The sequence below is a fragment of the Aspergillus novofumigatus genome (genome assembly GCF_002847465.1).
Source record: "Aspergillus novofumigatus IBT 16806 chromosome Unknown P174scaffold_9, whole genome shotgun sequence".
Classification (NCBI taxonomy): Eukaryota; Fungi; Ascomycota; class Eurotiomycetes; order Eurotiales; family Aspergillaceae; genus Aspergillus; species Aspergillus novofumigatus.
In genome coordinates this window covers 404,215-418,720 of record NW_020194282.1, presented here as the reverse complement: position 1 = coordinate 418,720, position 14,506 = coordinate 404,215, and the positions used below count along the sequence as shown (strand labels likewise).

Below are 14,506 nucleotides of genomic sequence, written 5' to 3'. Positions count from 1 at the left end.
TTCATTGTTGATATATCATAATCTGAGAAATCACATTTAGTATGTGTTTTGGGGTGTTCCGGTCAGCAGGGAATTACATTAGCTAATATTAGTTACCTGCTAAATCAACATTTTTTTCATCCCACCTCGGATAAAAGTTCCAGGTCTGGCCAGAAAACAAGCCCAAAGTGGGGTATCGTGAGAGGTTAGATCTGATTTTATTGTGAGACCTCACCCAGTCGAAAGGGACAAGAAGAGTATAGTTTGGCTCTCGCTGCAGTCTTATACAGAACGCATTAGACCATAGTGTCAGATAGGGCCCGTCCGCGCTCCCTTGTAGGGAGGCAATGCTCTGTATTGCAGTGGATTCTATATACAGAGGGAAAGTGGGAGGGACAAATCGAGGCTTGACTGCGAGAGAGATGATGAGCTGTCACTAGAGGCAAGCAACTGACTCTTGTGAGGCAGTTAGAGGAGAGAAGAAGCCCTCCAGTGTAGATATCACATGAGGCGATGATGGGCACATGAGGCAACCCCAATAAAACTACTCCCATTACAGTAAAACCTCATTTTACAATGCTAAGATGGCTAGCAGCTAATGAGAATGAGTTCTGCACCACACCTCTGTAGGGTACCATGGCATCTTAAATATGATACATTAAGCTCCGGTGCAACCACACCCTGGAGATTTAAGACCTGCATAACATTGTGGCCACAATCTAAAAGAAGTATCTAGCCTCGTAACACTCAAGTGAATGCCCATGGAAATCTATGTCTGTCTATTCAGGTCACCGCGTTGGGTAATATAATGGTAACTAACAGGGGACATACAGCAGCTATTGTCATGACTACTCCACAGCTATTGATAGCTACATATTTATTAACACTTATACTCAGCCATCAGCACGCAGCATGAGATCACCCTAGAAGCCGGCCAATACCACAATGGATACTGTATGTTAGCCGCTTTTGGTGCTCTGGGCGAGCATCTGTCGAAACCAAATTTGGCAGATTTTACAATCTGGAAATCATCGCTCTCTGTTGTGAGTTTTACAGCCGGCTCATTCCCTCTAACATCGCCATTAATAGTTCTCCATTATCACAGTTATGTTCTAGAAATAGGCTTGTCTCTAGGAAAATCTATTCGCTACAACTAAACCTGAACATCGGCCAGATGCTCGCCGACAAGCAGGATGGGTTTGATGCTGGTGTAATTCTTGACATCATTTGCCATCTCCTCACCCGCGGCATCAGCGAGGGCTTTCGCCAGCTGTTCGGCACTTTCCAGCTCAACCACTGCATAAAAGATAAACGGGAGCGGCGACCCGTCAACGTTGGATAGAAACTTTGGGATAGTCCACCTCTTAAGGCCGTACTTGGTCCAATGTTTCTGCATCAGGGGCATGTGCACGTCCTTATAGTACTGGAGGTCATACGTAGCTCCGGCTTCATTGGGATACAGGACCGTTAATGTGGCGGACATTTTGTTGACTTCCTGTTGGTAAATTAGTAGGGTCGCTAGTTTTGGGGCCAAACATGAGGAGTGAATTGGCTGTTGATATATATGGGCTCAAGCTTACTTTCATTGAGCCTGGAGCTTTTGAGGGATAGAGTGTATGAATGAAAAGACAAGCGATGAAGTTATGTTTTGGGTTCTTGTCCCTCGTTAAACCATATAGGGCGAGCTCGTTACCAATTCACCGATTTTTCTCCGAACCAGGCCGGAATTTAAGGCCGTCGTTAACGCCGGATTTTCGAAGCTAATGCATGGTTCCGACTCGAAACCCTAATCGAATCTGCACGACTGGAAATGGACGATGGATGCTGTGCAGCGGCATTCGATCTGAACCAGTAGCGTTGGTTGTCACTGCAAGTAATCCTGATCTTATCCTTCTTATATCAAGAACTACTCTTGCTCGCTAGACCCTCATTTGGCATTCGGCGCCAGAATAGACCTGTTTTATCCATATTATAGACATCGTTTGGCTGAATTGGTCACAGGTAGCCCGAGTAGCTTCCATCTCGGTATATATCGAGATCGGGACCGGAGCAGATTCGCCGTAGGAGGTATGTTATCGGATCGAATGGCGCTGTTTGAACCGGGAAAGCCGCCCATCAGAGAAAAACGGCGGGTCGAGGGTCTTTACTCTGGGATTTTTCCTCAAATGTTTGACGGCTTTACTTTGAATCAATGGACTTGTTATAGGAAAGCCAGCTTCCTCGTGACGCTGCCGCCAGATATGTAGGGCCTCGTCTAATAGAGGCCACCGAGATGCTAAAGGGCGCTTGTTCTGGCCAGCAAAACCAGTATCAAGATACTTGTATTTAGATAGAAGGATCTTCGACACGGTCACACGGTTAATATGGCGTCCAAATTTAGATGAAAACCGCACAGTGTATGCTCTCAGAGTAAGTTTAGGGTGTGCCTCAGATACATAGATACGTAATGCTTTTTTCTGAGTGCCGGATATGCCTCTGTTGGGGCTGTTTTGGTATGGCAAGCTTGGCTGACATGGCGGCCGAGGTGGAAGCACGATACTCCAGCATTTTGATTGGTCATGATGATATAACTAAGCAAGAATTGAAGTATTTTGTGTGCCATACGAAAGTGTGCCAGTTAGGTCTTCTAAAATATGGGAATTCGTACAACTCCTAGTGATTAACTACCTCAGGTCGACGCATTATTCTAATGGCCAACCATAGCTTGCTGAGCAGGAGCATATCTGTTACCATGACGCTTAGCAGCGTCAATAATATTTCGCATTTCCCGCTTATCCTCCTCCGTCAACACAATAGCCCAGTTCTCCTCCAAGCGACTAGCTTTGGTAGTACCCGCAATAGGAATCAGTCCCTGAGAAGCAACCCAGGCAAGTGCGATTTGACTAATCTTGCAACCCTTGCGAGCAGCAATTTTCTGGATTTCTTTCACAATTGCTCGATTCTTGTAAAAGTTTTCGCCTTAGAATTTCGGAACCTTGCGGTGGAAGTCATCAGGTGCGAAGTCTTCGGGGGAGTTGAAATCAAAATTGTCAACAAGCCAGCCATGCCCCAATGGGCTATAGGCGACATAGGCTACACCAAGCTCTTTGGCCGTATCGATCAAGCCATCAGTCTCGTGCAGTGTCTCGAAGGCTGAGTACTCGGCTTGAACGGCATCGATCTTGACGACTGTTGGCGGCGTGTTAGTACATAGTTGCAAAATAAACAGAAGCGTGGCAGCCGAGCATTCTGAAAGCCCGATGTACTTCGTTCTGCCTGCCTTGCAGATCTCATTTAGTGCGGGAATTGACTCCGTGAGAGGAGTGTAAAAATTACCAACATGAACACGAACAAGGTTGCGATCAGACCTACTAGGATCAATCCGGTGGAGATAGTACAGGTCAGGAGTGAATCTGAGTCTCTCAATAGTGCCTTCAATACACTCCTTGATATGCGAAGCAGAGTTGGTGACCGAGCCATCACCTCCGATGCAGTTGAATCCGCATTTCGAAGCGACTGCCGGTGACGATGTTCAGCCAAAGGTATTCAACTTAAATAAAAGGCGCTCGAACTCACTGAATATCTTGTCACGAACGTTATGCTTTCTGATAAAGTCTCCCAGAAGCTTCTCATTTACTCCAGCTTGATAGACAACCTGCATCCTCAAGAGGTCAATTCTGCGGATGTGATCGGTCTTCAGTTATCATCTTTCAACATACAGCAGTGTCCCAAAATGCGCACCCAAGCTCAATTGCCTTCAGCAGGACCGGTTCGGCTTCCTCAAGGCTAAGGTTAGTATCTAAGCCGAAGCTCAGACCCATCGCACCAAAACCCAGCGAGGGAATTTTGATGTCTCCGAAAGGAAGTGTCCAACAGGAGGCCGTTGACAGAGGTGTAAACTTATTTCTTGCCAAACCGGTGCGATTGGGGGAAACTGAAACAAATTCTATTAAAGTTTCCTACGCCGACAAATTGACTCCCATTCAGCTTAGACGCTTATCAATGCTACACTTCATCTGGCGCATAGACTACAGAAAACAAGAAAGAATTTTTTCAAGCCTTAGGGTCATCAAGCAGCATTGAAAGCCATGCTTGAGAGGCAGCTTCTGCCCGCTAATCAGGCTATAGCCCGAAAGCGAGCTGACCAACCTCAAATGAAGACCGCTCGGATGACACAGTCCCTTGTCCGGATCAGAAGACAAGTTTACTCAGGAGCTTAATGGAGAGAAATATGAACCTACAGGAAGTGATCACCTGTTCTTATCAAAGGATCGATCTCATCTGCTTTTTAAATACATCAAAATCCTCACCAACTCGATCACAAAGTTCGCAGCATAAGAGAAGCCGGCAAGAAAAGGAAGCTTTCTAGTAGCACAATCTCTCATATTTATTATTTTGAAAAGGCTGCACGGATGGCAATGAATCTTCTTCTTCTTCGACAAGGTATAAAGGCTCTACGGGCTGAAAATGAGCGGAAATTGAAGAAGGTAAGGAAGAGTGCTTCTCTGGGATATGTCCTTTTCTTATCTGTACAGGAAGGTCGTGACCGCATTCAGCAGGTTGATGAGCAGGTTGATGAGCCTACACCCGTGCCTCATCAGCGCGCTTCACCACGCTGCAATGGCTGCTGGACGATTGGACATACAATACGAAAATTGGCCTAGCAAATAGCCATATACTCACATATTCATATATTATTAATGGGATTGATGATTAGATGGCTTCAAGGACCAAATGATTTCCGTGGCGAAGCGGCAGTTCGGTGGTATGATTTGATTTGTTTCTCAAGACTTTTTTCGCGACCATAGGCTGCTGCATGTGGCTGGGCAAGTAAGGTTTTAACTATCTGACAAATTATTCATGTCACCGGCAGACCTGGCCTATCTTTCCCCCAACGGTCAAGGCCAGTTGCGGGGTTCGGTGGTTGATTGGGTTACTGTACGAGTTAATTTGAACAGCAACACGCCCATACGTCACCGGACGCCACCTACGCGTGTCCTGTAACCACGAAAAGTCACGGGAGTGTACGCCTGCCACATTGGCCATAAGTCAGGGGTAGACGTGCTTGGGTCAGATTGCTCACATCCGTCCTCTTTTTGCTTCAAATAAAGACGAACTCGAGCTATTCGCCACTCGATTTTTCCCCCTTTTCACGCTGGCCGATCGAAGGAATTCTCGAGGATTAAGCCTTTATCCTACCCCAACGTCTATCTCCATTACATTAGAATCGATGGACGCGACCAATCACGCAACGGTTTCTACCTCGGAGAATTCGAAAAGCTCCATGAATGATTATCGCCGGGCTATGATATCCCACACCTGTAAGCAGGTGGCCGCAATAGCCATCTCGAGTCCGCAAATGCGGATCACGGCATCGTTTGCGGACGGCAAAGGCGGACTGCAATGGGACCGCCGATCGCCGGCCTTCTAACGTGGAACCCAACTGCAAAACAGACATGGTTCCTGAAGTTCATGCAGGTTAGCTTGGATTGACCCACCTCCAGTCATATGGAATCTTGTTACTGACGATTTGATTCGAGATCCCCCTGAATGGATTGGTGTTGAACTAAGGTACGCTAGTGCAGTTTCGGAATCACTAGCAATTTATATGGCAGATCGAAATCCAATGAAAGTCCGATTCTTCTAAACGAAAGACTATCTACTTCCTATATATCTTCGATAGGCGTAGGTTGAAGGTAATCGAATCGATTAAACGAAGGATTTCGAACATTCTGCCAAAGGTTGCAGTGCTGAGTAGAACACGTATGCTTCCAAATCTGGTAAAGGGTATAATAGTTCAATAATTGGGATCTTTTCTCCCAGTGGGATTTGGTATAAGCATATTGTTCTGTTTAGTTTACTAGGTTGGTCTAATTTTGGCTGACTAACAGATGCTTTATCGGTCTGCGTCCTCTCGTTTTCGATCTTTCCAGTTTCAAAGCTCCCTAAGGTCGGGATTGCCCAAGATTGTCTCATCAGTTTCGTCTATTTGGTTTGTCAATAATGGTCTTGTCTGCTACCCATATTATTCCCCCATCGGTAAGATACGTGAAGAGTTTCCTAGTGAATCTCATCGCACTTAGCTTGGAAACTCAGAGTTAGATACCAACACCCTTGAATAATGTCCTGAAACTTGGAAGGTACGAATAGTGATGCCATTACTCTTAGCTTAGATCGTTGCGTGAATGCTGGACTTGAAACGGTTCGGAGAGGGGTCCTTTCCAGTCCACTAAACACGGCCAGCAAATCAATGGATGGGCCCCCTCATCCCTTCGACGAACTGTAGTCGAATAGGTTTTCAAATTGATTAGACGCGGCAAGCACGTCTGAAAGGTGACTAAGTCTCTCCCTAGTCTCGAGTATTCGTTGTTGCTCGTCCTGTAGGAGATAGGGGTGCCATAAGAGTTCCAGCAATCTCTTCGATCCCTAGCGTACTCAGGAAGGAGTAGAGACACAATTGCAGAAGTAATCGTGATACTGAACAGCTAAGTAGGTCAGTGCTAGACTAGAAAGAACAATCTGTCATTCAGATCTAATGAGGATTCTCAGCTCTGATCTGATGTGGGAACCTCACTTCCTCCAGTCAGAATTGGAGGCCGAGGATGAGACGAGGATAGTGATAGATATGTTTAATAGCCAAAATAAAACACCATACTCCTCATCTGATATGTAACTAGTCAAAGGAATTTACATCTGTGGATAGATACTTGATGCAATCACTCTTGATAAAATCAGCTCATCTTTAGCCTTTTTTTTTTTTTTTTTTTTTTTTGAGCTTAATTCTAGCAGTTGGAAGGGGCCGATTGACTGGGTCATCCGTTTCCAGCCATATCTTATGACCTGACAAAATCCTGCTATTTACGTTGGAGTCAAAGAGACCAGCATTGTCATCACTGCCATCCAGGGACTCTGGAAGGGATGGTTAGAAGGACTGTGTCAGATCGAGAGACCGGACGTAGCCAGTGAAACTCGAGCTCAAGGCATTTCTTATCCTGGCGGAGAGCAACTGGCTTCAACGCGAAGAGGCATCTCACCCAGTATGCATGTGCATCAGGGGGTAGTGTGATTCGGTTGGCACAGTGCTCAATGTCTCCTCGTCCCGAGACGTCTCTTTTCCAATCTTCAATGACACGTTCCGGCCAGAGCATCGCCAGCACAGTCTAAAACCTACCGCATGTAGGGCCTGCGAGTGAACGAAGAGAGTGCGGATAGATATGAAAGCTTTCCACACCATCCTACTTGTTCTTATGTGAATCAGAGTAATCATAAATACCACGGATAATAATGCAACGGAAGTCTAACATCAAGGCTGCTGCCTCGACTGACAGTCAGAATTGTTGACAGCTACCACAGTCCCAAGGAATTCATCTTCCAAATCCGATATATATGGGTACTCTACTGGCCTTTCTCCCTTACCTCCTTCCTCAACAGGTCCAACGGGATTTAGAAAATTGGAAAACTTTGTCAAGGCTTTTATCAATGTCATTCAGACATTGCAAGTCACCATCAGCCATAGCGTTTTTCGCATCTTGTTCCCTTGTATCTAAAGCGGCCTGCTTAGCCTGTATTTCTTTCAGCTCTGCAAGATATCTTCCCTTGAGAAGATCTTTATTGCACTTCAGTTCTTTGATTGCCATATTCAGCTCTCTGCGAACCATGGAGACCCTCTCTAAATGGTAAGTATTACTCAAAGCTTCAAGAAAAAGTTATGTCGTTTTCAGAGTTTACTACTTGGGCAAGGAGAGCATGGGGTTGAAAATATATGTTGATCCGGAAAGTCTACGACAAGAGCAGAGGCTAGTTTTCTCGCCAGGGTCATACAGTGTTTATCCCAGTCTGGCCGCATAGTTGTAGCATCTGGAAAAAAATAGCTTAACCTAGATCTCAGTGAAGAGAGAGAGTACAACTATAATTCAAGTGTGTGTTACAACAAAGAAGGTCCTAGGGGACCAAAAACTAGGTCCCAGCTCGACCCAGCCCAACTTCTTTCACATGCTCAATAATAGGCAGAGTCAGTCAGCAGAAATCCAGTCCAGCTGATTTTCGGCTTAAGTACTTTTGCACAACACGCTGCCAATTTGCGTTGTCCTATTAGGCTATTCCTCCTGGCCCTTGTCTCGCGAAATCCAAAACCGAATTATGATTTGAACATGATTTAAGAAGGCACTCCGTCGTTTACCCGATGTCCTATATTCTAAGATCCCGATCGTTCATTCTGCTATTCTCGTATCTAGGAGGTCGCAATCTGAAGCTAAACTTTGCCGGCGATTGGGCAAGCTGGAGACAGAGAAGGAAAACTCGAGTGGATCTGCCGCGTACTCCTACGCAAGCTTGTTGTCAGCTGTTGGTCCGATTTGGCAGGAGACTATAACAAACGTTACAGCTTCTACAGGAATGGTTGGCCCTGTGTCGTCGTGGTCGAGACATTTTCCCACCCGCCAAAAGGCTACAAGTGCCAGGGCTGGAGAATTCGACACGAACGTCCCTTCACGATTATTCAACAAGGGGTCTTCTTTTACCCGTCGCTTCAGGAAGATGTTCCGTTTGCGGAATGGGCTGATCCCCTCTTTTAGAGCGTGGATTTCTTCCAAGGTGACCTTAGGCCCGTAGCCTGCACATCTCGTTCTTGCTTCACCCCTGGTCCACCAGTTGAGCGGCACTTGGTTAAATCCGGGGCATTCTATGAGGTCTATACTCCTCCAACAGATCTGAGGAACTGAGCGTGCCGAATTCCGATAGCACCATAAATAGCATCGTCAAAGACCCTGGCCCCTCAATGATCCTATAGGTTGACGGATACGAGATGAAGCCTTGGCTAAGACATCCTGACGTGGTGATGTGGTTTGAAACTGACATTTAAGGAGCCATGAGTCATCAATCATGGTTCTTATAGAAGTCACCATTCTCTCTGCAGAGACAAATGGTGATATTGACTGAATTCAGCCGAGCATCATTCCTAGCAGTGGGCCAGTAAATATACCTAGTCATCAAAACATGGGCACCATCACCGCGAGCCCCGTTGCTCCCGATCTTGAGCTGGAAGATTTTATAGACCTTGAGATCGACCAGCCTATTCCATCGGATGCTCTCGCTCGCGTTCTTAGCAAGCCACCGTTCCGGATTGTTGAAGGGGTGTTCAATATCCGCGATTTAGGTCATAGCGGCCACCCGGGAATCCAGCCCGGCCTGGTCTACCGCTCTGGACTCCTTAGCAATGTCACAGAAGTCGGAAAATCCCAGCTTTTGTCAGAGTTATCGCTGGGTGCCATTTTCGATCTTCGAAGTCATAAGGAAAGATTGCTTTTTCCCCCTCCACAATTACAAGAGCAGGTCAAGCTTTTCTGGCAGCCCCAGATAGGAACACCCCCACCAGTCAACCTGAGCGACTTTACCGCCAATAACGGCAGCGATGCATATAGGGATATGTATTTATATATCCTGGAGTCCCATGTACCAATCTTCAAGGGTCTACTAACCTATATCCGCGACGAATTGAACGCTGGATCTGCAGGGGAGAAGAAAGCTATACTTTTTCATTGCCATGGTATGTCGAACCAGGTCACTTGGCCCCACCAGTACGCAAGACGTTACTGATTAGCACTCGCACAATTTTAGCCGGTAAAGACCGTACCAGCGTTACTTCGGCACTGTTGCTGGGCCTTGCAGGTGTTCCGAACGAACTTATTGCGCGGGACTACGCCCTGACGAGAGTCGGCATTGAGACAGAGAAAGAGTTTCTTTTGCGCACATTGCAACAGGCATGGCCTGAGTGCGCTCCCGGGGCAGCAGGTTTCAAGGATTTTAGTGCTATTAAGGCTTCGTACATGATGGCGTTTCTGGAGGCTGTCCAGGTGAAATATGGCGGAATGGAGAGGTTTGCGATGGATGTGATTGGTATGAGCAAGGCTGATGTCGAGGCTGTTCGGGTTGTGTTGAGAGGGAAATCATGAAGTGGTTATTATCTACTTCAGCTCTCGTGGTAGAGGTTTGCTGTATACTCTGCACTCTGGAGTAAATAGATTCGAGCAATACGGTTGTGAATGCCTGCCATCTAGCTGTATCGTGCAGTATATTTTTTTCGCCTTCAACTGCATAATGTATGAAGTCGGCATTTTAGCAATGAGAATCAAGAGGCTTCTTCCTGTTAGACACTGCAGATACAACTGTCAGGACAGTAACATCATTGGACTCTAGGATCCTTTACTGCCCAAGGAAAGACTCCTTGGTATCTGACGCAAGATTTTGCTTATTTATGTTTGATTTAGAAGACTGGCCATCAGGTGTCTTCTCCAGCCTGAAGACTGCACATGTGTCCCACCTGAACAGTCTACTGCCTAACCAACCCAGTCACGATAACAATAATGACCGGCGACCTTGACAACATCCAAATTTCTGGCCACAAATCCGTCTATTAGAGTTACCGTATAGCAAGGGATGTGTCCGGCAATTTATACTGCACAGTTTACGAAAGTCCTCAGGTTGCAAGTGATTAACGACAGCGGGATGATCGGAATTGTTGCAAGCGTGAAGGAGGAAACTACAATTATATATATGGTCTCAATCGCGGGTGCTAGTTATTGATCCATGATCAGTTCCAACATAGAAAATCATATATGCGCTATATGCAATATACATCGCTTGCAAATCTTCAAGAACAGATGATTATGCATTAAAATTATACCAGGTCAAACCAGTGTCTGGGTTCCCGAAGTTCCTTTAATCGCGCCCCCATAACGACTTCCTTGCTTCAACCTCGGACGGAAGGGAGTCCACCACGGGTCTGAGTACGGATAGATATGAACGCTTTCCACACCAACCCCCATCTTTGTTATTATGCAATGCCTCCCATCTCTTTCGAGAGCCTGTGGTAGAATCAAGTCAGCCGTCTGTAAATCCAAGTTGGAGTCATACATGTACTTCTTCGTCAGCTGATATCGACAATGAAGGGTCGGCACCAGCTGCAGCTGTTGACCCTACAGGTAGTTGAGCATTCGAGATGCATAGTTAATTCCGTAGAGATCAAAGCATACATGGCTTGAGTATGTCATTGAAGACAACCGTCGTGTACAGCGAATCCGCAGCGAGGCTAGCCGGGCTGATCTCAATCTGCCTGACGTACTCTTCTAGCTTGTTAAGGGGACAGAGCCACAGCGATGCTCAGACTCCCTGAGCGCAGTCTGCACTCCGGGGCCCCTCGCCAAAGACGTCACTTCGCGCTCGGTCCAACCTGTCAGTCAGCTCCTGGCGGTGATGATCTTCCAACTCAGCCCCGACACCGCCCGAAATAATGATCTTGGGTGCCTTCATAATTATTTGTGACGTGATTTTGTGGTTCTGGGATTAAGCTTTCGCCTAACTTCTTCACCAGTAACAGCTCAGAGCCCACAAGATGATAAGACTCAAAAGTGGAAGTGTCGAATGCACTCAACCACAGAGCTAAAAAGGCATCCAGACAATTATTCCTAGGTAGTAGAACTGATAGTGTGGCAATGTGTTTAATGAATAATGTACTTAACCAGGAGAAGCAGGTGCCGGCTGACTGTTCAATTAGTACTCCGTAATAGAATAAAGATTGGAAGGAGAAAATTCTTCAATCAAAAGAAGAAGAGAGAGGAAGACAGAGGTTGAGGTGTTCATTCTAAAACTTTCACTATTGCTTATCACCATGATGACAGGCCTTTAGGATAGAGGTAGTGTTAGGAATTCCAGGATATTCTTTATTCTTGTCATGAAGCAGGCGAGATATCTCCCTTTAAATGGCTGTATATGGGCATATATGCCACTATCACTGCTTACAACTTGCGAATGTTAACCTCTTAGAAGAAAGGAATAATCTACCAAACTACCTATAGCAGTATGAATCACATGACCCATGATGTAGATCTCATCGCCAAGAAACGCCACGCGGGGATCCAGGGCAGCCAAATGCAAGAGTGGAGAAAGCTAGGCGAAAAAGGCGTCGGACAAGGTCTCAGATTGTACTCCGTAGCAGCATCATAATTCCCAACAGAAAGTTATATAACACGGCAACCAAGTTTCAAGACCTTAAAAGATGAAGATAGTTCCTGTTTGTCTGCCTGAGGAGGCAAATACACTTTAAATGACAATTACGCCCTGCATAGAAGCCAAAGCCGGGCTGGAAGGAAGACAACAGAATCTCCTAAAAGGATTTCGAAATGGAAGTTGTCACAGTACGCTTGCAACTATGCTCTGCAGTTCGATGAGGGTGCTCATAATTGTTTGTCAAGAGTGTTGGCAAAGAAGATAAAGTGTGTTACAACTCTGCGTATACCTTTGCCAACCGCCTCCGAGTGGCCCCAATCCAAAGACTACGCAAAACAGTTCGGAACCTCGATGTCTGTTTCCGAGGTGAAAGTCACCCATTGGCGGAACAACATAATATTGTGCTATCTAGTCACTCTATCAGACATGTCCAGGAATTTCCGCAGTCAATCCCAGTACGACGGACGGCAACTGGGGCGGTCGCGCACGGCGCCGCATCGGCTATATTGCGGGAATGTGGGCGTCTTGTCCTCTTGTGACGATCCACATGCGCTCTGTCATGGAGCATATCAGGAACACCAGACCGTACCTCACACAGAAGAGTTCATGATGACCGGTGAGACGCGACACAGTGATGCTAGACTCGTGAGAAGCGCGTGCAGGAGTACCCTCATTCCTGAGCCGGATCTGACGACGGTCGTCGTTCGCTCATTACGTCGCCCAGGCTTCCCGCGACAGGCGCGGTGCTCTCGAGCCGCGCAGTACGAAGTGAAGCCTCTGCTAACCCGCACCGAGTAATCATGTGTGTAGCTTCTCGACATTATTCGGGCCGTGGAATTGGTATGGGGCGTCGCGATAGTCAACCGGCGGCAAAGCCTGTCAGCTCTTCGGTCCGACAATCCGCCATTATTCTGTACCGTCGGGGCATCGCGGTGGATGGTCCATGCGAACAGTGCAAGAAGTGGAATTTTACCAGAATACCATAGGCGAGCTTTGTTCTGTGGCAGATTTTCGAGCTGTTGGTGGAACGGAAAGGCGTCTAAGTGTGCGTATCCTCGGTCTCAAACAACCCGTCGCGAGAGGGGCATCATCGAGGCTCGAAAACGTATGTCTCCTCTGCTTTTCTCTGCTCATGGTTGCTAAGAGTCCTAGTCGCGTTCCATGGCAAGCTGTCGTTTACGGATGCGAGCAGTTAGAGGACATCATATCTGCTGTATCAGTGGATGATGATTTAGCGCCATAAGAAAGAGTTGGTTTCTGTTTTGAGGTTTCGCTCACACGGTGCAGGAGGGTGTATTAAAGTTAATCGAGTAATTAGAGCGTGGATTAGATCCAAACAGTTAGTTGCTGCGACGGTCATGATAAAAAAGCGGTTATGGTCAGAAAAAGAGAGGGAAAGAATGCGGAGCGCAGTTTCGATGTGTTTCGACCTCTACCTTGAGGTACTATGTCAAGGATGAGTACTATTCAGTCGAAAAATGAGAAAGCATCTTGCTTCTCGTGCCGGAAGGTAACTATCTATTAGAACTCGCTTCGACGACATCTCCCAACATGAGTATGAAGGAGGCAGTATGTGATTCTTTTATTAAGTACATCAAAATCCATTAAATATATGGACATCGACATTATCAATTATACTTTTTCCTTGATCTTAACTACCTTGATGGTTATGCGCCTGAGTATATGAAAATCCTTTGCTTGTTTTTTTTTAGGGTATTGTGTATATATATTCCCACACCCGACATGTTAATCCTTCTATCCTCATGGTTTCCTGCGTCTGTCAAGGCGACCATTTAATATTGCTGGCCTTTAGTCAATCATCTTCCCTCCGACGCGTTAACCGCTCCGCCACCTTGCCTGTTGTTAAATATCAAAAATTGATGTCTCTTATCAAGACCGGAAAATGAATTTGCCCCCACTGAAGGGTTGAATTTAACCCGAACTTGCGCCAGACCTTGGTATGATTATGGCCATGTCTCATTTATCTAAGGATCAATTATCTGCAGGCCAGAGTCCAGAGATACTGTTGATGACGTCTTGAACCAAATTCGCTGACAAACAGTCAGTCGTATCCCCATGTCATACAAGTTCGGGTTAAATTCAACCCTTCTAGTGGAGGATTGCACTCATGATAAGAGAAATCGGTTTCTAATATTTCAACAACAGGCAAGGTGGCGGAGTGGTTAACGCGTCAGCCTCGAATAGGTATGAGAAGGGAGTGCTTTGCACCCCTATCTTATAACCTCCTTAGCTGATTCCTTAGGGAGCGCCGGTTCGAATCCGGTCCTTGTCGATTAAAACAGAGGGAAAAATCCTCCCTCCTTTTTTGCCCTCACTAAGGTGTAGTCTTTCTCAGATGTTTCTTTCCTTTTTCTTTTTTTTTTTCTTCCTTTTTTCCCCTTTACATCAACAGGTAAGGTGGCGAAGTGGCCTGGAAGGGTTGACATAAGGGCGGAGTATGTCCCGATATTATATCTCAATAGATGATTCCTTAGGGAGCATCGTCGTCCGGCCCTGCTGAAAAGCTGTCAACCGTAGGCCTCTT

General features: G+C 46.3%; 3 protein-coding genes and 1 non-coding gene across 4 annotated transcripts; 2 read left to right on the top strand and 2 right to left on the bottom strand.

Annotated features, from left to right (window-relative positions):
- Positions 1-1,132: 1,132 nt before the first annotated feature.
- On the bottom strand, positions 1,133-1,598 carry P174DRAFT_507321 (uncharacterized protein; the record flags this gene model as incomplete). Its single annotated transcript, XM_024831371.1, has 2 exons — positions 1,560-1,598; positions 1,133-1,474 (listed from the first exon to the last, which is right to left on the bottom strand). The coding sequence occupies exons 1-2, from the start codon at positions 1,563-1,565 to the stop codon at positions 1,133-1,135; spliced, it is 348 nt and encodes a 115-aa protein (XP_024678240.1). The 5' UTR covers positions 1,566-1,598.
- Positions 1,599-2,665: 1,067 nt separating this feature from the next.
- On the bottom strand, positions 2,666-4,118 carry P174DRAFT_498095 (Aldo/keto reductase; the record flags this gene model as incomplete). Its single annotated transcript, XM_024830904.1, has 5 exons — positions 3,678-4,118; positions 3,535-3,613; positions 3,169-3,474; positions 2,954-3,147; positions 2,666-2,920 (listed from the first exon to the last, which is right to left on the bottom strand). The coding sequence occupies exons 1-5, from the start codon at positions 3,777-3,779 to the stop codon at positions 2,666-2,668; spliced, it is 936 nt and encodes a 311-aa protein (XP_024678239.1). The 5' UTR covers positions 3,780-4,118.
- A 4,791-nt stretch (positions 4,119-8,909) lies between these two features.
- Positions 8,910-10,007, top strand: P174DRAFT_396344 (tyrosine-protein phosphatase). The gene is made up of 2 exons (XM_024823735.1): positions 8,910-9,502; positions 9,574-10,007. Exons 1-2 carry the CDS (start codon positions 8,953-8,955, stop codon positions 9,906-9,908), a joined length of 885 nt encoding a protein of 294 aa, XP_024678238.1. The 5' UTR covers positions 8,910-8,952; the 3' UTR covers positions 9,909-10,007.
- Positions 10,008-14,126: 4,119 nt separating this feature from the next.
- P174DRAFT_t167 lies at positions 14,127-14,254 on the top strand. The gene has a single exon. It is a non-coding gene; the product is annotated as a tRNA-Ser (tRNA).
- Positions 14,255-14,506: the final 252 nt, after the last annotated feature.

Bases quoted from the DNA above. Each gene is read 5' to 3' on its own strand.
- P174DRAFT_396344 (XM_024823735.1), top strand. From the start codon at position 8,953: ATGGGCACCATCACCGCGAGCCCCGTTGCTCCCGATCTTGAGCTGGAA. The intron at 9,503-9,573 runs GTATGTCGAACC...GCACAATTTTAG, and splicing joins TATACTTTTTCATTGCCATG to CCGGTAAAGACCGTACCAGC.